Source organism: Aquarana catesbeiana, linkage group LG01 (genome assembly GCF_042186555.1).
Source record: "Aquarana catesbeiana isolate 2022-GZ linkage group LG01, ASM4218655v1, whole genome shotgun sequence".
Taxonomy (NCBI): Eukaryota; Metazoa; Chordata; class Amphibia; order Anura; family Ranidae; genus Aquarana; species Aquarana catesbeiana.
The window spans coordinates 816,348,583-816,376,269 of NC_133324.1; the positions used below are offsets into that span (position 1 = coordinate 816,348,583).

Sequence of the window (27,687 nt, forward strand, 5' to 3'; positions counted from 1 at the left end):
CAAAACGGCTGTTTGGTGAGTGCTTGGTATCCAGTAGGAGGTGTAGAGCGTCAGTTTGGTGAAGTGAGTGTTCTGTAGGAGGTGTAGGGGGTCAGTAGGTGGAGTGGGGTTTAGTAGGAGGTGTGGTGTGTGGGACGCAGGTTCGGGACCATGCGCCGGTGACGCGACCTGATTCTTAAGTGGCTTTAGGTGCTATTCATATAGTTTGTATCGCCTAGTCGGCTAGATACGAATGGTGCTGATCTGAGGGCTGCCATGAGTCATTCCGTCGCAGCGGCGACTGGGCTCGAATGAGGAACAGAGCTAGGCAGTAAGTACGAATACATGCAAATGACATAGTAAGACATACGAAGCCGTAGGGGTGGTTTACGAAGGGGAACATGATAACCAACGATTCAGTAGGAACGGTAACAACAAGTCCTACCTGCGATGGCGAGCGTTGACGAAAACCTACGAACGGGGAATTGCAACACCCTGGGTCTCGAAAGCACCAACTCACAGACACACAGAGAGTTGGCAGAGTCAGCCTGGTGACGTAATACCGCGCACTGGAACCAACACAGACCATCATGGGTGGTCTGCTTAAATACCCCCCGGGCTCCTCCCATAATTTCAGGCCACCATACTGGCCTTCTTATATATATACTTTGCATCCAGTCAGTGTAGCCTAGATCTACATTCTACAGTGCATTCCGTGTACTATTTCTAATCTACTTCAGGCAGTGTATATATATATAGATATATATATACTGTATATACAGACAGTCTAGTATATATATATATACTCTGCAGCTTCCAGTGTAGCCTATATCTACAGTGCATGCCATGGTGTACTGTTTCTACTACTTTTATGGTGGTTTACACAGTACACAATACAGTGCAGCCTTAGTGCAGTTGCTACTACTTTTCTGGTGATGTACACATTACACAATACGGTGCAGCCGTAGTGCAGTTGCTACTACTTTTCTGGTGGTGTACACATTATACCATAATGTGCAGACGTAGTGCAGTTTCTACTACTTTTCTGGTGGTGTACAAATTACACAATACATTGCAGCCATAGTGCAGTTGCTACTACTTTTCTGGTGGTGTACACACCACACAATACAGTGCAGCCGTAGTGCAGTTGCTACTACTTTTCTGGTGGTGTACACAGTACACAATACAGTGCAACCGTAGTGCAGTTGCTACTACTTATCTGGTGGTGTACACAGTACACAATACAGTGCAGCCGTAGTGCAGTTACTACTACTTTTCTGGTGGGGTACACATTACACACTACAGTGCAACCGTAGTGCAGTTGCTACTTTTCTGGTGGTGTACACATTACACAATACAGTGCAGCCATAGTGCAGTTGCTACTACACTTCTGGTGGTGTACACAGTATACAATACATGCAGCCGTAGTGCAGTTGCTACTACTTTTCTGGTGGTGTACACAGTACACAATACAGTGCAGTATGGTGTTGCAAAACAAAATATACATCATGTCCAGAAGGCCACCAAGGAGAGGCAGATGCTCACAGGCCACTAAAAGAGGGCAAGCAGGCTCTGTGTCTACAGTCAACAGTGCCGGTCATGGACATGGTGCATCCTCTGCAGGTGGCCGTGGGGCACGCTTGTCCTTTTTTTTCCACTGCTGGCCGTGTTATTGAGCCAGAACATGCAGAAGAGTTGGTAGAGTGGATAACAAAGCCATCCTCATCCTCCTTATCATCTGTCACCCAGGCTCAGAGTATTTTGCCTTCAAATGCAGCTGCCAAAGCGGCCTATTCCACCAGCTACTTGTCCACAGTCACTCCTTCCGTAGCCCCACCATCATGCACGGAGGAGTACCCTGAACTATCACAGTGTCGGGTACATGCTGATGAAGGATGTGCAGCGATTATAAGGCTCCGATGTTGGTTCCCAGGTTGAGGAAGGGAGTAACGTGAGACTAGAGAGAGGGGGTGCCCAAGAAGGACAAGAAACTGGCCCCCAGCTGCAGCATACTGCCAAGTTTGCTCCAGTGATGAGGAGTGAGGGGATGATGAGGTCACTGACTCTACTGGGGTGCCTGATAGAAGAGAGGAGGAGGAGGCACAACTCCAACGAGGCAGGATGTCCTCTAGGGGGTAGCTTAAGGGCATACACCCTACTGGATCACACCGCAGAGTTCCGCAGGTTCAGGACAGGGCGCTGCTGACTCCCCGATGATTTTGAAAAGTTCCTTGGTGTGGGCATTTTTTGACACGTGTGCAGCAGATCGCTCCGTTGCAGTTTGCAACCTATGTCTGAAGCGGATCAAGCATGGCCAGAACAGCAGCCGCTTGGGCACCACATGCTTTACCAGACATATGATGACCTCCCATGCAGTCTGTTGGCAACAGCACTTGAAAGACCCATCTCCTCATCCTTGCTCCTCATTTGGGATCTCCAACCCCACTATACCTCCAGTCCTCTCAAAAACCTGCACTGAGAGGAATGAAGGTATAGCAATAGGTGTCCCAAGTACTTGCAGCCAATCTGCTATCAGTACACCTCCATCTGATTTTAGCAGACAAATTTCCCTACCCCAGTTGCTAAACCGTATAAAGAAATTTGGTCCCAGCCATCCACATGCTCAGCATCTGAATGCTAGCTTGGCAGAATTGCTAGCACTGCAACTGCTGCCTTTTCAGCTGGTAGACTTTGCCCTCTTTCGTGAATTTGTGGAATGTGCTGTACCTTAGTGGCAGGTTCCAAAATGCCATTTCTTTTCATGGAAGGCTATTCCTCCTCTTTACCGTAATGTGGAAGGCAATGTTTTGGCCTCGTTGGACAGGGCGGTCAGCAGTAAGGTGCATATTACCTCTGACTCATGGTCTAGCAGGCATGGGCAGGGACGTTACCTTTACTTTATGGCGCACTGGGTAACTCTGCTGGCAGCTGGGAAGGATGCAGGACAGGGTTCAGTATTGTTGGAGCTTGTTCCGCCACCACGCCTCCAAAATGCTAGTGGTAATTCTGCCACAGCTCTCTCCTCCATCCCCTCCTCTTCTTCTTCCTCTATGGCCTCTTCTGCGGATTTCTCCTCTGAACCAGCGGTGCTCCGTAAGGGCCTACGCAAGCACTCAAAAAAGATGCCATGCGGTGCTTGAGTTGGTCTGCTTAGGGGACAGGAGCCACACTGGGGCAGAGATTCTGTCAGCTCTGCAGGGACAGGCTCAGAGGTGGTTGACGCCATGCCAGCTTCAGCCAGGAATGGTTGTATGTGACAATGGCACCAACCTTCTCTCCGCCCTCTGAGAGGGATACTTGACCCATGTCCCATGTTTGGTACACATCCTGAATTTAGTGGTTTAGCGATTCCTGAGCAGGTTCCCAGGCTAACAGGATCTCCTGAGGCAGGCCAGAAAAGTCTGTGGTCATTTCCGCCGGTCATACAATGCCAGTGCTCGACTGGCTGACATTCAAACGGAATGCAACCTGCCCACCAACCGCCTCATTTGTGACATGCCCACCAGGTGGAACTCAACGATGGCAATGCTGCAGTGGCTGCACTCACAGCAGAGGTCAATCAATGAGTACCTGTGTGAGTATGGCACCAGGACAGGGTCAGGGGAGCTTGGCTTTTTTTGGCCACGCCAGTGACTACTGATCAAGGATGCATGCACTGTCCTGTCACCATTTGAGGAGGCCACGAGGATGGTGAGCAGGGACAATGCATACATCAGTGATACTGTCCCTCTTGTCTTCCTGTTGGAGCACATGCTTCGTGGAATAATGGACAGGGCACTTGAGGCAGAACAGCGGGAGGAAGAGGAGGACTTCCATACCTCTCAAGGCCCCCTTTATCAAGATAACATTCCTGTGGGCCCGCCAAACACACAGGAATAAGAGGAAGAGGAGGAGGAGAATTGTATCAGCATGGATGTAGAGGATAACACTCAGCAGCAGTCTTGAAGGGATGGTTTTCAGTCCCCAGAAACCCAAGGAGTTGTACGTGGTTGAGAGGAGGTAGTTCCTGACTAGGGATGAGCCGAACACCCCCCTGTTCGGTTCGCACCAGAACATGCGAACAGGAAAAAAGTTCATTCGAACACGCGAACACCATTAAAGTCTATGGGACACGAACATGAATAATCAAAAGTGCTAATTTTAAAAGCTGATATGCAAGTTATTGTCATAAAGAGTGTTTGGGGACCCGGGTCCTGCCCCAGGGGACATGGATCAATGCAAAAAAAAGTTTTAAAAACGGCCGTTTTTTCAGGAGCAGTGATTTTAATAATGCTTAAAGTCAAACAATAAAAGTGTAATATCCCTTTAAATTTCGTACCTGGGGGGTGTCTATAGTATGCCTGTAAAGGGGCGCATGTTTCCCGTGTTTAGAACAGTCTGACAGCAAAATGACATTTTGAAGGAAAAAACTAATTTAAAACTACCCGCGGCTATTGCATTGCCGACAATACACATAGAAGTTCATTGATAAAAACGGCATGGGAATTCCCCAAAGGGGGACCCCAAACCAAAATTAAAAAAAAAAAAAATGATGTGGGAGTCCCCCTAAATTCCATACCAGGCCCTTCAGGTCTGGTATGGATATTAAGGGGAACCCCGGCCAAAATTTAAAAAAAAAATGACGTGGGGTTCCCCCTAAATTCCATACCAGACCCTTCAGGTCTGGTATGGATTTTAAGGGGAACCCTGCGCCAAAAAAAAAAAAAAAAACGTTGTGGGGTCCCCCCAAAAATCCATACCAGACCCTTATCCGAGCACGCAACCTGGCAGGCCGCAGGAAAAGAGGGGGGACGAGAGTGCGGCCCCCCCCTCCTGAACCGTACCAGGCCACATGCCCTCAACATTGGGAGGGTGCTTTGGGGTAGCCCCCCAAAACACCTTGTCCCCATGTTGATGAGGACAAGGGCCTCATCCCCACAACCCTGGCCGGTGGTTGTGGGGGTCTGCGGGCGGGGGGCTTATCGGAATCTGGAAGCCCCCTTTAACAAGGGGACCCCCAGATCCCGGCCCCCCCCTGTGTGAAATGGTAAGGGGGTACTTACCCCTACCATTTCACTAAAAAACTGTCAAAAATGTTAAAAATGACAAGAGACAGTTTTTGACAATTCCTTTATTTAAATGCTTCTTCTTTCTTCTATCTTCCTTCATCTTCTGGTTCTTCTGGTTCTTCTGGCTCTTCTGGTTCTTCCTCCGGCGTTCTCGTCCAGCATCTCCTCCGGCGTCTTCTATCTTCTTCTCCTCGGGCCGTTCCGCACCCATGGCATGGGGGGAGGCTCCCGCTCTTCTCTTCTTCTTTTCTTCTCTTCTTCTCTTCTTCATTTTCTTCTGCGGGCCGCTCCGCATCCATGCTGGCATGGAGGGAGGCTCCCGCTGTGTGACGGCGCTCCTCGTCTGACAGTTCTTAAATAACGGGGGCGGGGCCACCCGGTGACCCCGCCCCCCTCTGACGCACGGGACATGACGGGACTTCCCTGTGGCATTCCCCGTGACGTCACAGGGAAGTCCCGTCAAGTCACCGTGCGTCAGAGGGGGGCGGGGTCACCGGGTGGCCCCGCCCCCGTTATTTAAGAACTGTCAGACGAGGAGCGCCGTCACACAGCGGGAGCCTCCCTCCATGCCAGCATGGATGCGGAGCGGCCCGGAGAAGAAAATGAAGAAGAGAAGAAGAGAAGAAAAGAAGAAGAGAAGAGCGGGAGCCTCCCCCCCATGCCCGAGGAGAAGAAGATAGAAGACGCCGCGGAGGAGATGCTGGACGAGAACGCCGGAGGAAGAACCAGAAGAGCCAGAAGAACCAGAAGATGAAGGAAGATAGAAGAAAGAAGAAGCATTTAAATAAAGGAATTGTCAAAAACTGTCTCTTGTCATTTTTAACATTTTTGACAGTTTTTTAGTGAAATGGTAGGGGTAAGTACCCCCTTACCATTTCACACAGGGGGGGGGCGGGATCTGGGGGTCCCCTTGTTAAAGGGGGCTTCCAGATTCCGATAAGCCCCCCGCCCGCAGACCCCCACCGGCCAGGGTTGTGGGGATGAGGCCCTTGTCCTCATCAACATGGGGACAAGGTGTTTTGGGGGGCTACCCCAAAGCACCCTCCCAATGTTGAGGGCATGTGGCCTGGTACGGTTCAGGAGGGGGGGCGCACTCTCGTCCCCCCCTCTTTTCCTGCGGCCTGCCAGGTTGCGTGCTCGGATAAGGGTCTGGTATGGATTTTTGGGGGGACCCCACTCCGTTTTTTTTTTTTTTTTGGCGCGGGGTTCCCCTTAAAATCCATACCAGACCTGAAGGGTCTGGTATGGAATTTAGGGGGAACCCCACGTCATTTTTTTTTTTTAATTTTGGCCGTGGTTCCCCTTAATATCCATATCAGACCTGAAGGGCCTGGTATGGAATTTAGGGGGACTCCTACGTCATTTTTTTTTTTAATTTTGGTTCGGGGTTCCCCTTTGGGGAATACCCATGCCGTTTTTATCAATGAACTTCTATGTGTATTGTCGGCAATGCAATAGCCGCGGGTAGTTTTAAATGAGTTTTTTCCTTCAAAATGTCATTTTGCTGCCAGACTGTTCTAAACACAGGAAACATGCGCCCCTTTACAGGCATACTATAGACACCCCCCAGGTACGAAATTTAAAGGGATATTACACTTTTATTGTTTGACTTTAAGCATTATTAAAATCACTGCTCCTGAAAAAACGGCCGTTTTTAAAACTTTTTTTGTATTGATCCATGTCCCCTGGGGCAGGACCCAGGTCCCCAAACACTTTTTATGACAATAACTTGCATATTATCCTTTAAAATTAGCACTTTTGATTTCTCCCATAGACTTTTAAAGGGAGTTCCGCGGCATTCGAATTTGCCGCGAACACCCCTAATTGTTCGCTGTTCGGCGAACTTGCGAACAGCCAATGTTCGAGTCGAACATGAGTTCGACTCGAACTCGAAGCTCATCCCTATTCCTGACAACATCATCCTTAGTGACCCAGAGGACTCACAATTGAATGCGTCTGCAAACTTACGCTCCCTGATTCTGCAAAGCCTGCGAAAGGACCCCAGGATTCGTGGTATCAAGGAGAGGGATCATTACTGGCTGGCAACCCTTCTTGATCCACGTTACAAGGGTAAGGTTGCAGAACTCATCCTGCCTTTGCATAGGGAGCAGAGGATGAAACATCTTCAGGAGGCCATGAAGAAAGGTTTGTGCAATGTGTTTCCAGACCCTGGGAGGTTTAAATTTCCTGGTGCTGGACAATGTGTTGCTGAGGCTTCGTTCAGTCAGAGGAAGAGCGGTGGAGAAGGTGGCTGGCTGACCGATGACAATTTTTCAGTCCTCAGCGCCAAGGTCTGATCAGTTCAAGGAACCATCGCCAGCGTCTGCATTACATGGTGCATGAATTTCTTGGGGCAAGAGCAGACTTGGAGACCTTTCCAACAGACCATCCACTGGGTTACTGGGTCTTGAGGATGGACCACTGGCCAGAACTTGCTCATTATGCAATTGAGCTACTGGCCTGTCCTGCATCTAGCGTTCTTTCTGAACGCACATTCAGTGCTACTGGAGGGTTTGTAGCGGATGATAGTGTGCCTGTCCACAGACTCCGTTGATAGGCTCACATTCAAAAAAATGAATCAGTCTTGGATCAGCAGCAGCTATCAAGCACCTGATGCTGATGTAACTGATTGATTTTTCTATGGATGTGGGATCCCTTGAAGACTGCCTGTGCTGAGTGACTATCCTATTCCTCGTCAATCTTGATAATGCTAGCTTCCAACAATATTTTTGGTTTAGGGCACCACAACCACTGCCTAAGGCCCAATTTTTCTGCCCCTGTTTAACAGGGGCATGTAATTACAATTTTTGATCTAATATTTCACAGCAGGGTCCATTCCTGCACCCACCAAGCATAACTGTAAGGGGTTACAGTGTTGTGGCACAACCACCACCAAAGGCCCAATTTTTCTGCCCCTGTTTAACAAGGGCATGTAATTACAATTCTTGATATAATATTTCATAGCAGGGCCCGTTCCTGCACCCAACAAGTGTAACTGTGAGGGCTTACAGTGTTGTGGCACCACCACCACCACCACCAAAGGCCCAATTTTTCTGCCCCTGTTTAACAGGGGCATGTAATTACAATTTTTGATCTAATATTTCACAGCATTGCCCATTCCTGCGCCCACCAAGAGTAACTGTGAGGGCTTACAGTGTTGTGGCACCACCACCACCACCAAAGGCCCAATTTTTCTGCCTCTGTTAAACAGGGGCATGTAATTACAATTCTTGATCTAATATTTCACAGCAGGGCCTGTTCCTGCACCCACCAAGAGTAACTGTGTGGGGCTTACAGTGTTGTGGCACCACCACCACCAAAGGTCCAATATTCTGCAGAATATATAGGGCAGGTCGTATAGTATATATACTTCTGTTCAGAGTATATAGTGCCTGGGGGGCCCCCAACACCATTATTTTTTAAAATTTGGGTGCGGGGTTCCCCTTAATATCCATACCAGCCCCAAGAGCCTGGTAATGGGCTGGGGGGGGGACCCATGCCATTTTTCTCAATGTTTTTCATCTATATTGCCAGGACCTGACAATACATTACAGCCGCAAGCAGTTTAAAATGACTTTTTTTCCTTTAGAAATGTAATTTTGCTGTGGTACTTTTCTAAACACGGGAAAACTGCGCAACTTTACAGGCATACTATAGGCACCCCCAGACATGATATTTAAAGGAATATTTCATTTTTATTGTTTCACTTTAAGCATTATTAAAATCATTGCTCCCGAAAAAACGGCCATTTTTAAAACTTTTTTTTGCATTGATACATGTCCCCCGGGGCAGGACCCGGGTCCCCAAACATTTCTTAGGGCAAAAACTTGCATATAAGCCTTTAAAATTAGCACTTTTGATTTTTCACGTTCATGTCCCATAGACTTTAACAGTGTTCGCATGTTCGAACAAACTTTTTCGCATGTTCGGATGTTCTGGTGCGAACCGAATCGGGGGGTGTTCGGCTCATCACTATCTACCAGCACAGCAGGCAGCTTGTAACTCTTAATGGACTGTGAGAGCACTGATGAGCACCCTCGTAGTCCACTTATTGTCCTCCAGCTTTCTAGTAGAAAGCCTGTACAAAGGTAGAGGCAAGAAAGCTGGAAGATATAACTGTATGAGCCCAACATTGCACCCACCATCTACTGATGTGGATATGTGCATTTAATAATATTTTTTTTTTTCACAGAGGTAAACTTTGCCTTTAAAATGGTGGGGCATCCCCAGACATGTAAGCAAAGGAACCAGGCATAGTTAAAAACATTGACATGGATCTACATTGCTGTACAACATGATTGGCAGTGAATGTATATTGCATTTTTTTTTTTTTTTTTGGTGACTTGGTTTTTTTGTGAAAGAGTAGGGGTACATTTTAACTCTTACTCATTCACATAGGAAAAGGATCAGTATCAGATGGCCTTCTGATTATTAAAGAGGGATTTCAGGTTTCATAAGCCCCCCTCTCCTGCACAGACCCCCACAACCACTGGGCCAGGGTTATTGGGAAAATGCCTTTTTTCACCTCGTCAACATGGGGACAAGGTGCTGCTTTGGCCACCCCTCCCTTTCCTGGGTTGCTAGGCTGCATGCTCAGATAATGGTCTGGATTGATTTTTAGGGGGAACCCAAAAACAATAATGTAATATGTTGCAGCTTACCAATCATTAGTTTTTCTTAGATTCGTTATCTTTTTTTAGACTTTTCCCTCTGTTTTCACCTGGTGATCTGGCCAGTAACACACTTCCTGTATTAGAGGCCCCCCACTCTGGGTGAAGGAGCACAGCAGGGGTAACTTTGGACAGCAGCATTGTCAGTCTGGGGGGGGGGGGGAGTGTTAGATATACTAGCAGATTTAAATACACTACACAAGCCAAACTCCAGCTAAAGATTTACATTAATAAAAGCATTGTAAGCACCCCTGTCAGTATTAAATGGTTTGTCTCATTCCTCTAACTGATACATTTTGCAAGAGGGCTTGTTCTTTTGAAAAACAGTAGTCTTATTGGCTGGATCACCAGCTAAAAATAGGACAAAAAAGAGCTTTAATGCAGCCATCATAACTAACGAAAAAATACAAAGTGTGGCGCTAATAGTAGCAATATATGAAACTAAGCATTAGGTAATATCACACAATAAAAATGTGAAACAAAATTGACACGTGAGCACAAGTGACAGTGACTAATGAACAGAGATAATAAATAAATATATGTGTTCAATACAAATATTGGATATGATCTAAAACAATAAAGGAAATATGTGATAACAGTGCATGAACAGTTATCTAATGTAAAGTCCAAAACACCAAAAAAATTCGTGACAACAGTGCATGAACAATTTTAGGCAGGTGTTTTCTTATATGTGTAGAAGAGCTTTCAACCCAGTAGCCTGGTAGGTACGTGGACCATAGAAGACCCGAGGTGCACGGAAGTTTGGAAACAGTGCCAGGACCATCACCAGAAGCTATGGAGGCTTACCGGAAGGTATGGCCTGAAATGGCGTATGCCATACAGGTCAAAAAGGCTTAGTGACCAACAGGTCTAGACGTATTATCTGGTCAGAAGTTATCGTCACACAAACCATGGGGAGGAAGAATCGGTCAACACGACGGAAGGTATGGCCTGAAATGGCGTATGCCATACAGGTCAAAAAGGCTTAGTGACCAACAGGTCTAGACGTATTATCCGGTCAGAAGTTATCGTCACACAAACCATGGGGAGGAAGAATCGGTCAACACGACTTCCACATTGATAGATATACCACCGTAGACCATGCGAAAGATTCGTATTACCACTTCAGTAGTATAAATAAACATCAATGATTCTGAAGACTCATTGAACAAAGGTGAGGAACAACCCTTGAAGTGACTCTGCACACACCTGCAGTAGCTTTAATTACTACCTGCATGCCCTGATTTCCAGCACCTTTTTTTTCCCCTCCATAACTAAGAATGGGCAAGCTGCAATATAATAAATGTTTGATTTTGGGTTTACCACCACTTTAAAAACCTTACCAGTTATGAAAGGGACCTCACACATATTTTTTGTAAGGGCACCCCATTAACACCTATATCAGACTCATCTGAGACCAGACCCATTAGGTCTGGACTTTGACGGGGCCATTCTAACACATGAATATGCTTTGATCTAAACCATTCCATTGTAGGTCTGGTTGTATGTTTAAGGTCGTTGTCTTGCTGGAAAGTGAACCTCCACCCCAGTCTCAAGTCTTTTGCAGACTCTAACAGGTTTTCTTCTAAGTTTGCCCTGTATTTGGCTCCATCCATCTTTCCATCAACTATGAGCAGCTTCCCTGTCCCTCCTGAAGAAAAGCATCCCCACAACATGATACTGCCACCACCATGTTTCACAGTGGGGATGGTGTGTTCAGGGTGATGCACAGTGTTAGTGTTCTGCCACACATAGCGTTTTGCTTTTTGGCCAAAAGTTCAATTTTGGTCTCATCTGACCAGAGCACCTTTTTCCACATGTTTACTGTGTCCCCCACATGGCTTCTTGCAAACTGCAAATGGGACTTCTTAAGGCTTTCTTTCAACATTGGCTTTCTTTTTGCCACGCTTCCATAAAGGCCAGATTTGTGGAGTGCACGATTAATTGTGGACAGATTCTCCCACCTGAGCTGTGGATCTCTGCAGCTCCAGCAGAGTTACCATGGGCCTCTTGGCTGCTTCTCCGAGGAATGCTCTCCTTGCCCAGCCTGTGAGTTTAGGTGGACAGCCATGTCTTGATAGGTTTTCAGTTGTGCCATACTCTTTCCATTTTCGCATGATGGATTAAACAGTGCTTCGTGAGATGTTCAAAGCTTGGGATATTTTTTTAAAACCTAACCCTGCTTTAAACTTCTCCACAACTTTATCCCTAACCTGTCTGGTGTGATCCTTGGCCTTCATGATGCTGTTTGTTCACTAAGGTTCCCCAACAAACCTCTGAGCGCTTCACAGGACAGTTGTATTTATATTGAGACTAAATAATGGACAGGTGGACCCTATTTACTAATTAGGTGACTTCTGAAGGCAATTGGTTCCACTAGATTTTAGTTAGGGGTATCAGAGTAAAGGGGGCTGAATACAAATGCACGCCACACACTTCACATATTTATTTATAAAAAATTTGGAAATCCATTTATCATTTTCCTTCTACTTCACAATTATGTGCCCCTTTGTGTTGTTCTATCACAGTGATGGCGAACCTTGGCACCCCAGATGTTTTGGAACTACATTTCCCATCATACTCACCTACACTGCAGAGTGCATGAGCATCATGGGAAATGTAGTTCCAAAACATCTGGGGTGCCAAGGTTCACCATCATTGGTCAACTGAATCCAAGTATTTTCATCACTAGTGGGGACCCTTTCCATTTAAGAACTAATAGCAATAGGAAAGCATGCATGTAGGATATGCAGGGGGCATGTTTTTATTCTGAGAAGACATTGCATCCCATTGCCTGCCCATGATGCTGGTTCTGGATAAACTAACTGCCACCCAGTATTGTAACTCTGCATAAATTCAAACTAGGATTACCATAAGACCAATATCTAATAATAGTTCTACAATTAGGTTTTGAGACTACGTCCTAATGAATTTAACAAATAGATCTATCAAGGTCAGGATGGTTTGCTAAGTGTTAACTGACATCTTACAGAGCTGTGATCCTCTGGTTAGAAAATGTTGCTATTGTGTTGCAAAGCTTGTTCATTGCTATAGGCTCAGACAAATCATATACTTTTGTTCCCTTTTATACTGTTGTTTGTACCACATAAGTCTGTAAAGTCTAATAAGACTTAGCACTTTTACATTCCTATTAGAAACCAATGATTATTTTATGAATGCATTGAAATGGGAAATGGGGTCATGCTTTATTTAAGCCAACATCCAGTTTTGGAGAAATCTCCACTTAATACAATACGCCTTAACCCAGTTTTGTCTCTGAACACAAATTTGCAGGGCCCAGGTAAAATATAGTTTTAGCATACTCTCAACAAGCAGAAAAAGAACTTTAAAACAAACTTATTGAACTCTGCAGGTACTGTAAAGTAATTCATCATTGTGGGGCATCCTCAAACGCAAGGTCTAACATCCACCACCCCCGTGATGTTGTCATGGAGGAGTGGAAGAGGACTCCAGTGGCAACCTGTGAAGCTCTGGTGAACTCCATGCTCAACAGGGTTAAGGCAGTGCTGGAAAATAATGGTTGCCACACAAAATATTGACACTTTGGGCCCAATTTGGACATTTTAACTTAGGGGTGTACTCACTTTTGTTGCCAGCGGTTTAGACATTAATGGCTGTGTGTTGAGTTATTTTGAAGGGACAGCAAATTTACACTGTATACAAGCTGTACACTCACTACTTTACATTGTAGCAAAGTGTTATTTCTTCAGTGTTGTCACATGTAAAGATATAATAAAATATTTACAAAAATGTGAGGGTGTACTTACTTTTGTGAGATACTGTATATATATATTAAGGGCAAATAAATAATCCTAACTTATGGATTGATTAGTCCCAATTTGGAGACATCTCAGTTCTTTCTACAATGCCTACAGCTACAGAGGTAAATGAGGGCTTGCTTTTTTAAGTGCCTTTACTGCTTGTTTGGAATATGTTAATACTTTATTGAGCATAGTTAGGGTACATGCTCACATTATAGCTGAACTTCAGGTTCTTTAAATAAAAAAGGTAAACTCATATGGATAAGGCAATAGTAAAAAATTTAATGAAAATACATTTAGTGGTTTATTTTCTTTCTCAAAGTCTGGAATACATGATGCAATGCAAAAGCTGCAGAACATAAAAAAAAATTATGTGTATCCCAACCATGCAAAAAAGCTCTTGCTTGTCAGCACATTTTTCTGAAATACTTGCCCAGCCTCCCTTTTAAGTTAAAGCAACCCTGTTACTAGTAAAAAATTTTCTCAATCTTTGCTCTATTGCAGAGGAATGGGTTGTATCTAAAATGTTTGGGCGTGTTGGATAGCATGTTGTTTGCTGTCTCTGTACTCTGATTACTCTTGCTGGTCTTAACACTGCATGACACAGTTGTGATTTAGCAACCAGTGGGTTAAACCACAGTGTGCAGTGGGGTACACATTTTCTCACACTTCTAAAAGTGTTAAATAGCAGCAGTACCCATATCTCTGCACATACTGAACGATCCAACTGGTGGAAAAAAGTTCACATTTTTTTATACTAGGCTTGCTTTAACTGATTAGGTAGGTGTGTAGGGAGTTTGTATGTGGAAAGAGTTTGGGTAAAACCATGAAAATTTTATATAACTAACATGACAACTTGTTTCAGCCCGTGGGTAGAGATTTTAATGTTTAGGCCAACCAGAAAACATATTGCTTCCCTCCACCCACTGGCAACATTGGATGTGTTGCCAATTTCATTTATATTACACCACCAGCCAAGGGAGAGGACTGTACTGTAGACCAGCCTGAAGTTCAGCAGTTGATGGGGGAAACATTGTCACATTGACTTTACCCCTCATAGGCAAAGATGACTACAGAGATGGCATACACCGGATGAGAATATCAACATGCCAGTCAAAACTAGAAGCCCCCGAGTCCCTCTGGGTAACAATTGTATTCAGTGAAGGTATTACCCAGGTTCTATCACAGGGCAAAGATGGGGACATTTTGGAAGTTTTTTGAAGACATAGGTTGTACAATTTTAAAGGTAGTTCTAAAAAAGTGAAAGCTTATGGCAGATATTTTATTCCATGTTAAATTTAAAAGACAATATCAAACACAATATTGCGTGCTATGGGATATTTTAATTATTCGCTATCTATTTAATACATGTGCTGCTCTGATGCACTGGCCTTTCTATGGGCATACTAAACAGGATAAAATAACCCAGAGCAATTAGTAGAAATGATCTGACCACAGTGAGCAGAAATCTGTTAACATATGATTGTCTTTTAGTCTGTCAAATCAATATTCATTCTAATGTAAATGTTTAATTTTTCTTCCAGAAATTTAGACAAGGTCAGTCAAGACTGGACTCTATGGTGCTTCTAATAATGAAACTAGATCAGCTGGACAGAGATATAGATAATGCTCTCTGCTCTCCATCCTCTCCATCTCCATCTTGCAAACAAATATTCGATCTCCAAGCTGCACAAGTAAGTTTCTACAATGTGGTAGGAAAATGGAAGGGTAAATTAACCAAAACCCTTTAGCACTCTTCTTTTTAAACTTTCACTTTTCTTCACATCCAATTACAAACTGGGTTCTAAAAACACATATGACCATCAGCTATCAACAGGTGAGTCACTGTGGAGCTGGCAATTAGCAGACAGCTGAGCGGCCAGCTTTAAAAAGGAAGGGTTGAGCCCAGCCCTGACATTTTGGGACAGCAGGCCAGATTACATTTTTCTTTACTGAGTAACTGAGTATCTTTGGGTGTTCAAGTGTTCAGATAAAACCAGAACTTTAAGGGCATTCAGCAGCGAATGTCCCATAATGCATTGTAAAAGCTGTAATTCGAATGACCTCTGTTCAGGTGCAAGACTTTAGCCAATGATGGTTTTTAACACAGTTGCAGCTTTACTAGCAGCCCTTTGTCAGTGTGTGGAACTTTAGTGTGAGGGACAGCTGACAGGATTGTAGGGAGAGAGAGTTGTATGGAGAGTGTAGTGTATTACTACAGCCATACTATGCTATGTACAGCACTATACTCTATACTATATATTTCCAGTAATACTTTGCAGTGAACTGCAACTTACATGGCTAGGGAAACAGGGAACATAGGGTGTCAGCAATAACTTCTGTTGCTGCTGTTCCCCCCTTTGTTTGTTCCTTGGGGGGGCATTTTTTTTTCTCTTTATTTGTCTTTAGTCTTTTCCTTTTTTTCTGCAATTAAAAACTTTCATTTTTCTTGTACAGTTTTTGCCTTGCTGTTTGGGTTTTCCTTAGCTATTTTTACTTTTTTTCCTTTTGCTCTATTGTGTTTAATTTTTAGTATCATGAAGTTGTTGGTGACACCAAAAAAGCTGCCCTTTGTTTGCAGTGGAGCACCTCATATTATACTGGTACAGTTTAGTCCATAAAACAATCACAGTTTCTAGGGCACCCAAGCACCGCATCCCCCATATGCAGTTCTTGCTATAGCTTTTATTAAAGATAAGAAATAAGTCCCACATTAACAACACGATGGGAGGCCCAAAGACAGAGGCAGAATTGCAGCTATCAGACCTGCATAATATTTTAAGGGAGTATATAGGGTCAAGGGGAGATGTTGACACCATTCTAATGGATGACCCCTTAATTACTGGGTAACAAGTATTGACCAATTGCCAGAGCTTGCCCAGTACACAGTCAAGTTGCCAGGCTGCCCTGCAGTGTCCTCTCTGTACAAACATTTAGTCCTGTGGGAGTTTTGTAATAGATAAAAGAGTTAGTTTGTCCACAGACACAGTTGACATGTGTTAAAGGGAAGCAGCCCTTTATCAGGGATGACTACCAAGCACCTGCTGCAAATAATGCAAATTACATTTTTTAAGGTTTCTACCACCTAAAGTATATATTTTCTGTACAGACAAGCTTCTTTTCTTATTGTGCAGGCCTGGAAAAAAATCTCACCTCCTGCCACTATTGCCATCTCCTGCCCCCTAAGCAGACCTGGCCACATGTAGTGTCTACTTTATTGGATTTTTAAAACTTCATGTGGAATACAATTTATATTTTCTTAGTATTTGGTTAATCACTTTATTTTGGCACAACTCATCAAAGTTCCAGGGGCAATATAGTTTTCTTTTTTGACAAACCTGGCCACCATTAACCATCTTCTACCACTGCTGGCCTGACAATGTTAACATCTACTGCCACCACTGTAGTCCTGCTACCATAACCATCCCATACTGAGCCCTGTTTCGCCATTGCAAAGAATTGAAATTTTTGAACAGCTGACATCCTATGCTCTTCAAGAACATTTGTACTGAAAACCTAATTTTAGACAGCTGTTTCCCAAAGATAACATTTGTAGTTATTTTTTGTCTGGGTAGTTAATGTTTGAATTTCATTGTGGTGCTTTGTCATTAAAAATGGACAATACTTTGTTTCCTGCATCATTCTCTACTTTATAAAACATTTTCTGCTTCCATGCGAGCTAGATCATGCTGTTTGTATCAATCTTTTACCCAACTTGAGTATCCGGCCATGATTCAGAATTCATTTGGATACACTCTCTTTAAAGTAGTCTGGCTCAACAATGATTCTTTAAATAAAAAAAAGACACTCATTCTTATTCCCTAACTCCTTTTGCCATAGGAGGAATACACATTTTAGTTTTTTTTAACTAAAGAAAGAATCAGACTTTTCCCTGCTTCTTCAGTTGCCTCATATGGAAATTAATTTGATTTTGTGCAGCAAATCTGTGTAATTTATAAATTATGCATCCAAAAAGAAAACAGTACAGTTGAATATTTTGAGCTGAAATATGACTTTTCTCTACTATGTATTATTTAAAAAGATGATATTCTGTGCATGAAATAGTTTAAACTGCTCACATGTCTCCAAAAATAAATTACTGTCAGCACATTATTACAATTATAATATACTGTCTTCAAAAAAATAACAGTATATTTGCTTATTTCTAATTGAAATATGACTTCTCCCTGCTTCAGAAATGTCCTTCGATTAAGAATATGTGACTCCTTGCATCAAATCTGTTACATTTTATACAATATTTGACTACATTTTACTTTTATATCTGTGCCTGTGAAATGACTACTCCCTGCCTCTGAAGTTGCATCCTGTTAAAAAGGATGACATTCTGTGCCTTAAATATATACAGTGTCTCTGAAAAATATTAAAGTTTTACATAATAATGCTGAAATATATGAAATATGAAATACGCCTACTCTCTGCTTCCAAAACCCAATCACATACTGAAGTATGTTATTTAATTCAGTAAATAATTCAATTATATTTTTCAAATGAAAATACATTTTTGTTTAGTACTTATGACTGAAACATGGCAGCTCCCTGCCTCCCAAATTGTCTCCCATATTGTTACACAAATCCATACATTTAACATGCGGCGTCAAAAAAATACACTTTCATTTGTTTTTCAATGCTGAAATAGGACTACTCCCTCTCTCCAAGAAAACCACTCATTAAAACGGGATTCTTTGTAGCTAATCCATACTATTTCATAGGATCTTTTTAGAAAATACATTTGTTATTCATAATTTTGGCTGAAAGAACCCAACTCTCTAACTCCAAATATGCCTCCTGTAAAAAAGCATGATATGTTGTTCTGCAAAGATGTGCAATTTTTAAAACCTGTGTTTGAAACAATGCAATTTCAGGCAATATCACTGGCTGAAATAGGCCTAATCTCTGCCTCAAATTTCTCTCCCATTAAAAAGAATGAGATTCTCTGCAGCAAATCTGTGTAGTATTTATAATGTCTTGTGACGGAGGTGTTGGTAGGACAGAATGCACCCCAAGAGCAGGGGTACTCACAAAGCTCTGGGAGCTTTGTACCTGATACCTGTCCCTCAGGTTACACATGGTGGAGGCTGTGACCAGCTGTAGTAAGTTACTACTTAAAGGGCCAGTACCTAGAGTGACTAAACATAGAGGAAATCCTCAAACAATTGGTGTTATCCAACGCTCCACAACAGCAAGCCAATGCTATTGCACAGGAGCAAACCAAGGCGCTGTGCCAACAGATTGGTGCTGTACAGGAGCAATCGCAGAGGCTGTTTGAACAGCTAGCCACTGCTGCAAAAGCAGATAGGGAAACCCTGACTGAAGTTGTGGAGACGCTAGCACAGTGGTCACCTGCTAAAATGGATGATATTGGAGACAATCCCTCAGCCATCCATGTGGGTCGCTTTCTTTCTAAGATGACTGCAGATGATGATCCAGAGGCCTTTCTGCTAACATTTGAACAGACTGCTGAGAGGGAAGGTTGGCCTAAAACCCAGTGGGCAGGACTGGTCGCCCCCTTGCTTTCTGGAGAATCGCAGAAGGCCTACTATGATTTGGAGTCAGCAGAAGTGGGAGACTTTGAGAAGGTCAAGCAGGAAATCCTGGTGCGACTCGGTGTCACCTTGGCAGTTCGAGCACAGCGGGTCTATAGCTGGTTCTTCCAAGATGAGAGCCCCCAAGATTGCAGATGTTTGACCTAATCCACCTGGTGTGGAATTGGTTACAGCCGGAGTCCCTGTCTGGGCCACAAATAGTGAAGCGTGTGGTCATGGACCAATTCCTGAGGTCACTACCAATTCCCCTGCACAAGTGGGTGAGTCAAGGAGACCCCAAGTCAGCAGACAACCTGGTGGAACTCGTTGAAAGGTACTTTGCTGCAGAGAGCCTAGTCACCACCCCTACAGCCGCACGGACCTTCCACCCAAAGCCAGGGTCTCCCCAGGCAACCGGTAAGACTGTTCCAGGGAAAGTGTGTGGTAAGCATGGCAAGGAGATTTTTGGTGCCAGGACTGAAGTTTGGCATCCCAAACAAGGAAAGCCACTGCCTGTCAGCAAACCAAACTGGGGCAACATCAGGTGTTTTTGTTGCCAGGAACTGGGACATGTTGCAGCAAACTGTCCATTTTATGCGCTGGAGCACCAAATGTAGGAAAACACATGTGCCACATGACTGTTAATAATAAGCCTATTATGGAAGTCTAGTGACTTTGATTAAAGCTGAGATGGTTGAAACTGTGAATTTTCATAAAAAAGTTTCTGTGATCTGTGTACATGGGGATAACTGGGAATTAGGTAGAGTGACCCATTCGGTCAGACTTGTGCCCCACTTGGTGCACAAAGCCATCATTGGTAGGGACTTCCCTAAATTTTGGGAACTGTGGGATCATCCCGACCCGATCACAGTAACTGACTCAGTGGCAGAGCCAGAACTCCTGGCCAGCACTGACAATGTGGGTTCAGGGGACTCCTCTCAGGGTTCCCAGGGTTTTCCTTTCTCAGTTATGGCAGGAAAACTGGAGGAGCCAGAGGAAGTCCCCACAACTACAACCACTGCTGACTCTGACCACTGCTGACTCTGACCAATAACTGACCATGCTTCCCTGAAATGGATAGCTCAAAAGAAGGAGACCAATAGACGGGTGAACCGGTGGTTTTTGGCTCTACAGGATTACCCTTTCACAGTAAAACACAGGCCAGGTGTTGAGATGGGGAATGTAGATGCCCTGTCCCGTTTTCACTCCTGTTGGGTCACAGGTGTTCCAACCCTGGGTTGAAACAAGGTGAGAGGATATGTAGCAGACCGTCCCAGAGAGAGCACTGGGAAAAGTCCTGTTCGGGGTTTATACATCTTCCAGGCTCCTCTCATACACATTCAGGGATCTCTGATCCATGATCCAGTTCGGATCTTTGTCCTTTCCCCAAGACTAATTTAAACTCACCTAAGACAGACAGCCAGTGCTCTCGGCCTGGGAAACACAGACAACACTGGTCTGTGAGAGCAAAATGTTGGTAAAAAGCTGTTAAGCTGTATCCGCGGAAGCTGACAAGCTGTAGGCTTGCTCAGCCTCGTAGTTAGGGCCTGTAAATATCGTAAAGTTAGTGCCGAGACACACCTAGGTTTTGTTTTGCTGTTTTCGTTCCTATTTTTTTTTCTGGAACACTGTACAGCACCTGTATATAGACTTGTATATAACACAAATAAACACCGCACTGTTTGTCACTACCTCACTGGATTTGGTATCTGTGCCTGAAAAACTGTCCCCAGGTTACAATATATATATTTATATATATATATATATATATATATATATATATATATATATATACAGTATGTCACAAAAGTGAGTACACCCCTCACATTTTTGTAAATATTTTATTATATCTTTTCATGCGAAAACACTGAAATAATTACACTTTGCTACAATGTAAAGTAATGAGTGTACAGCTTGTATAACAGTGTAAATTTGCTGTCCCCTCAACATAACTCAACATACAGCCATTAATGGCTAAACCACTGGCAACAAAAGTGAGTGCATCCCTAAGTGAAAATGTCCAAATTGGGCCCAAAGTGTCAATATTTTGTGTGGCCACCATTATTTTCCAGCACTGCCTTAACCCTCTTGGGCATAGAGTTCACCAGAGCTTCATAGGTTACCACTGGAGTCCTCCTCCACTCCTCCATAACGACATCATGGAGCTGGTGGATGTTAGAGACCTTGCGCTTCTCCACCTTCCATTTGAGGATGTCCCACAGATACTCAATAGGGTTTAGGTCTGAAGACATGCTTGACCAGTACATCAGCTTTACCCTCAGCTTCTTTAGCAAGGCAGTGGTCGTCTTGGAGGTCTGCTTGGGGTCGTTATGCCAAAGTACATGTTGGCATTTATGGTTCACTCAATAAACTGTAGCCCCCCAGTGCCACCAGCACTCATGCAGCCACAGACCATGAATCTCCCACCACCATGTTTGACTGTAGGCAAAACACACTTGTCTTTGTACACCTCACCTGGTTGCCGCCACACATGCTTTACACTATCTGAACCAATTAAGTTTATATTGGTCTCATCAGACCATGGTTCCAGTAATCCATGTGCTTAGTCTGCTTGTCTTCAGCAAACTGTTTGCGGGTTTTCTTTTGCATCATCTTTAGAAGAGGCTTCCTTCTGGGAAGACAGCCATGCAGACCAATTTTATGCAGTGTGCGTTGTATGGTCTGAGCACTGACAGGCTGATCTCCCCACCCCTTCTACCTCTGAAGCAATGCTGGCAGCACTTATACATCTATTTCCCAAAGACAACCTCTGGACGCTGAGCAACTTCCTGTGTTGACCATGGCGAGGCCTGTTCTGAGTAGAACCTGTCCTGTTAAAACGCTGTATCGTCTTGGCCACTGTGCTGCAGCTCAGTTTCAAGGTCTTGGCAATCTTCTTATAGCATATGCCAGCTTTATGTATAGCAACAGTTCTTTTTTTCAGATTCTCAGAGAGTTCTTTGCCATGAGGTGCCATGTTGAACTTCCAGTGACCAGTATGAGAGAGTGAGAGCAATAACACCAAATGTAACGACACCCCGGCTATGAAAGGGGTTAAAGCTGTTTTAGGACATTCCATTTCCGAACACAAAGGCAGCTACCGAATACTCCAACCAGCCGAACAAGAAACCCATATGAATAATTCTCCCCCCCCCCCCAAATACAAGACGAGGCTCTGTACGGAAGGTCAAACAGGAATCAAACTCTTTATTGAAACAAATGCAGGCTCTTTTTATACACTTGAGAATACTGCAGGCGCCACATGAACAATGACCCGGATCCACCCACAACATCACACAACGTTTACATAACGAGGCCCCAATACACATTGTTCTGGGTGTCAATACCACCCCTAGCAGACAACAGGTGAGTTCATTAGCACACTTAATAATAGGTGAGGGAAAACTGCCTCAGACAAGATTAACACAATTTACTTATTCACACAAACGCAATATCGTTAAGCAATAGACAGTGGGTCTCTTACATTGAACTTCCGGGAATGCCCATATTAAAAAAGTGACTCCCGTCACACCAAATTTAACACACCTGCTCCCCATTCACACCTTAGACCTTGTAACACTAACAAGTCACATGACACCTGGGAGGGAAAATGGCTAATTTGGACATTTTCACTTAGGGGTGTACTCACTTTTGTTGCCAGCGGTTTAGACATTAATGGCTGTGTGTTGAGTTATTTTGAGGGGACAGCACATTTACACTGTTATACAAGCTGTACACTCACTACTTTACATTGTAGCAAAGTGTCATTTCTTCAGTGTTGTCACATGAAAAGATATAATAAAATATTTACAAAAATGTGAGGGGTGTACTCACTTTTGTGAGATACTGTGTGTGTGTATATATATATATATATATATATATATATATATATATATATAAATATTTTTATTTTTTTTTCTTCACTGCATCACTGTGGCCCTCCACCAGTCGGGGCTTTATGGCAGAGTGGCCCGACGGAAGCCTCTCCTCAGTGAAAGACACATGAAAGCCTGCATGGAGTTTGCGAAAAAACACCTGAAGGACTCCAAGATGGTGAGAAATAAGAATCCCTGGTCTAATGAGACCAAGATAGAACTTTTTGGTCTTAATTCTAAGCGGTATGTGTGGAGAAAACCAGGCACTGCTCATCACCTGTCCAATACAGTCCCAACAGTGAAGCATGGTGGTGGCAGCATCATGCTGTGGGGGTGTTTTTCTGCTGCAGGGACAGGACGACTGGTTGCAATTGAGAGAAAGATGAATGCGGCCAAGTACAGGGATATCCTGGACGAAAACCTTCTCCAGAGTGCTCAGGACCTCAGACTGGGCCAAAGGTTTACTTTCCAACAAGACAATGACCCTAAGCACACAGCTAAAATAACAAAGGAGTGGCTTCACAACAACTCCGTGACTGTTCTTGAATGGCCCAGCCAGAGCCCTGACTTAAGCCCAATTGAGCATCTCTGGAGAGACCTAAAAATGGCTGTCCACCAATGTTTACCATCCAACCTGACAGAACTGGAGAGGATCTGCAAGGAGGAATGGCAGAGGATCCCCAAATCCAGGTGTGAAAAACTTGTTGCATCTTTCCCAAAAAGACTGACTGTATTAGATCAAAAAGGTGCTTCCACTAAATACTAAATACTCAGCAAAGGGTCTGAATACTTAGGACCATGTGATGTGTCAGTTTTTCTTTTTTAATAAATCTGCAAAAATGTCAACAATTTTGTGTTTTTTTCTGCCAATATGGGATGCTGTGTGTACATTAATGAGGAAAAAAAATGAACTTAAATGATTTTAGAAAATGGCTGCAATATAACAAAGAGTGAAAAATTTAAGGGGGTCTGAATTCTTTCTGTCCCCACTGTATATATATATATATATATATATATATATATTAAACTGCCTGCATGCCACTAACTAACCCGCCTAATCTAGCTCAAGCTCTCTCAATCTCCACATTATCATACTACATACGGCAGCCGTGTAAGCAGCCTTATATAGTGTGGGGCGTGGACTTAGCCCCCTGAGCCATGTTTGGCCAAAGGCATCCTGCATTATCGTGCATTATGGGGCAAATTTGCTGCGAACGCCCCATATGTTTGGTTCGTCCGTGAACAAACGAACACCCGATGTACGACTCAAACTTACATTTGATTCGAATATCGGGACCATCCCTATGCTGAAATATGGCACGGTAATTTCTCACCTTAAAAACCACCATGCGAGTTTGTGGTTTTGAGGTGTTTTTGTGCACTTTGTGTTGACATTTTGTTTAACTTTGTACATAATACAGTATGATACTAAAATACCTTGTTTTGACACTGTTTGGTAAGTTGTAAGAAGTTGATGTTGTTAGCTTTATTTTTTTCCAAAGTATATACTTTAAGATATTGTAATTTGCAAGATTTTTTTTATTTTCAATGCTGTCCTTTTGGCCACCTGTAAAGACCCATCCTGATGCTAAACAATATGTTTTTGTTTTTTCTTTTCTTTTGGCACATGTCCCCAAGGCCACTGAACAGCTCCCTGTATCCTTAGTTTTTCAGTCCCTTGCCTATTAGCCCAGAAAATTGCAATTACTCATTCTAAGATTTGACTCCCATTGACTTTAATGGGATTCAGGATCCAAACTTCTGTAATGGTTACTGAGCCTGCATTGAACCAAACCTGGGTATGTTCTGCTTATTCATATGTTTGAGGCATTCGGAGATGTCTTGTGAGCAAAAATGATTCCGTATCTGTGAGTATTGTATCTGCCTCATGTCCTTCACCCTGCAGATGGTGCTTGACACAGTTCCAAAGACAGCATCTCAGAGGGCATTTGTTTTGGATGTCATTCTACTTGCTTCTATGAATTAGGCACTTTACTTTTTTTTTAAGTAGATTTTGTTACCTTTTAAATAAGAAAAGTCAAGGTAATTTTAAGTCTAGTTTAATCATTCAACATATTAAACTAATTATGTATCTAGTTGACTGCTGTGTGCCAATTATCTTGCACTATCACTGATCAATTTGGAGTCTCTCCATGAATGTTGCTTAATACCAGCCATATTTTAGAGTCAAACTCAAAATCCGTGTTTCCCATAGCAGATTAAAAGACTTGAGATTTACCTCTCATTAAACATCTCTGTTTTGGCAGATGCTGACAAGTCTTATGATACAGCATCATTTAGATAATTATCCTGCCATTTCTACTCTTTCCCATGTGTTTGAATCCGAATTCCCGCTCACTTCATCATGCTAAATTAGGATGATATTTTGGTCAAACATTTACAAGGTAGCAAGAGAGCTTTGGGCAAATAATTATTGGAGATGACACACCTTTGGCAAGCGTTTTCAAAAATTAGGGCAAATCTTTGCAATGCTTTAAAGCAGAAATACTATACATTGTAAAGATAATAATTAACAAATTAAAGTAGTAATCCAGCTACAACTTTTTTCTTCTGGATAGTATAGGCAATGGTCAGAACAATCTGGCAAGCGTTTATTACTGAGGGGAATCTTCCCAGTGTGTATAGTTGTCAACTGATGAGGTATGACAGGCCGCAGATAAAGTCCCTGAAAGCACCAAAGGGCCATGTCACGGGCATGGCCAGAGCGGAGGCTGTTGGAGAGGACTGTGTGCAAGCCTGTTGCCCACCGATTATGGGCCCTAGCATTTGAGGTGAATGAGAAATCCAGTCTGAACTGTATTAATCGGACTCAGTCATGTACATATTGTATGGGGACTCCTTACTGTATATTTGTGTCCCTGAAGAGGGAGGGGGGATTCCTCCAGCAGCCCCCTGCTGATAAGACTGATTCATTCTGCTGGGACACATCCTGTGAGGAGATGCTGGTGTTATCAACATGTGTTTATGTTAATTGAGAGAGCTGATCACATTAGCCACCAGCCCTGGCTAATAGACGAATGGTCTAGGCTGAGGAGGGGGGAGATTGTTGTTTGTATTGTTAATTGTATTAATGTGTGAAGCTCGGTGCCCACAAGACTGTCATCTGGTCTGGGTACATTTTGTAGTAAATTAGGTCATGTTAATTAGGTTAGCTTTGAGTCATCCCTGCTGTATAAAGGTCTGTGAGATCTCAAAATAAAGGTAGTTCTGATGTACTCCAAGACTGGTGTTGTCTAGTTCTTGGGGTTCCTATAGCCAGATCCATTGGACTCGTGTTCCAGAACTTAGGAAGCGGTATATGACGGAAGCACTCAAGCGGAGTGTGGGGCGTTCCGTGACATTGGTGGCAGCAGTGGGATAGCTTCCTGAAGTCTGGGACATCCAAACTTCCATCTGGATCCAAGGTCCAGATAGCAGAAGAGGAGAGGTACAGATACCAGCCGCCATGGATGAGGAATTCAGAAGGAGGTTGCGAGAGATGCAGATACAGCACAGAGGACCAGTATCGGAGCAGGTCCTGCTGGGATGGTGTGATTCTATTCGCTGCAAACTCTGGAAGGAAGCGCTAGCCCGTGAGCAGCGACACCAGGGAAAAGTTCTCCCCTCCATCGAGGAAAGGTACTGGTCGCAGTACGGACTGCGGGTGCGGTTTTTGGGAGAAAAACCACACAAGAAGCAGACAGCTGAATTAAGCAGGCTGGTCTGGGCAGAGATGAAGCTGGATGAGAGCTACAGAGCCCTCCGGTGGCATGTATCCCAAGCATGTCCCTGGATAGCGGATGACAGCCCAACGGAAGGCTTAAGCTACGGCGGCTTGGGACTGTTGTTTGTGAAGCTGACAGGGGACCCTAACTTTGGGAGTGATTTGGAGCGGCGGGTGGACGAAATCATGGATTTCAGAGAAGAGCTACTGAACATTTCGGAAGTGCACTGGGCACAGGAAGATTTGGAGTTTCTGGCCGTTCAGGAATGGGAGCTAGAGATCGCCTACAGACGGCTGCTAGACATTGCTCAGTGCCAGGGCTGGGCTCCCTTTGCCTGGGACTATCAGGAAATACCAGCTGACAACCCTGAAATCCTGGCTGAAGAGTCGGCAATGTGGCAGAGCGATAGTGTGCTTTGCCAACCTGCCCCCACAGCTATGGAGGCGGAGGTCTTATGGCGGATGCAGCAAGTGCTGACTGACCTTGATGATCCTGTTTCTGCATGGGATGATCTTGGATGGAGGAATGTGCCTGTCCAGCAGCATGCCAGAGAATCTGCAGTGGAAAATCTGGAGATTGCCATCCCCAAAACTGAAGTGCTGACAACAGGGCAGAGCTCTGCTAACCTCTGCCCAGCACTGATGGCATCTTCTGAGTTCCACGGACAGGAGATGGTGAACCTCTATCCACAGACACCAGTTATAGAAGTAGAGGATTTAATAGACTTTTCTGCTGAGGAAGAACAACCTGATGAGCCTCCAGCAGAAGAGCTGCTATCAGGGCCAAAGTTCACTGTGTTCTGCCCAGCACCAACAGTGGCTTCAGCCTTCCTGAGAGAAGAGGTAGTCAGCCTTTCTCCCACAACAATGACAGGGACATGTGATTTTCTGCCAGCAGCATCTATGGAGTTAAAACAAACTTCTCCAGCTGAAGATCTGGTAACTGAACAGAGGGTCCAAGACCTCTGTCCCACACTTTTACCAATTCCAGAGACTGGGGATTTAATAGACGTTTCTGTAGAGGAGGAACCACCTGGCAAACCCCCAGCAGAAGTGCTGGCAACCG

At 44.0% G+C, this 27,687-nt stretch overlaps 1 protein-coding gene across 1 annotated transcript in view; it reads left to right on the forward strand.

The window, feature by feature from the left end:
* The window catches only part of DLC1 (DLC1 Rho GTPase activating protein), a 602,554-nt gene that overhangs the window by 109,504 nt on the left and 465,363 nt on the right, over nucleotides 1–27,687 (forward strand). Inside the window, exon 3 of the mRNA XM_073608297.1 lies at nucleotides 15,024–15,173. Within this exon, the coding sequence (XP_073464398.1) occupies nucleotides 15,024–15,173 (150 nt within the window). The remainder of the gene's footprint in view (nucleotides 1–15,023; nucleotides 15,174–27,687) is intronic.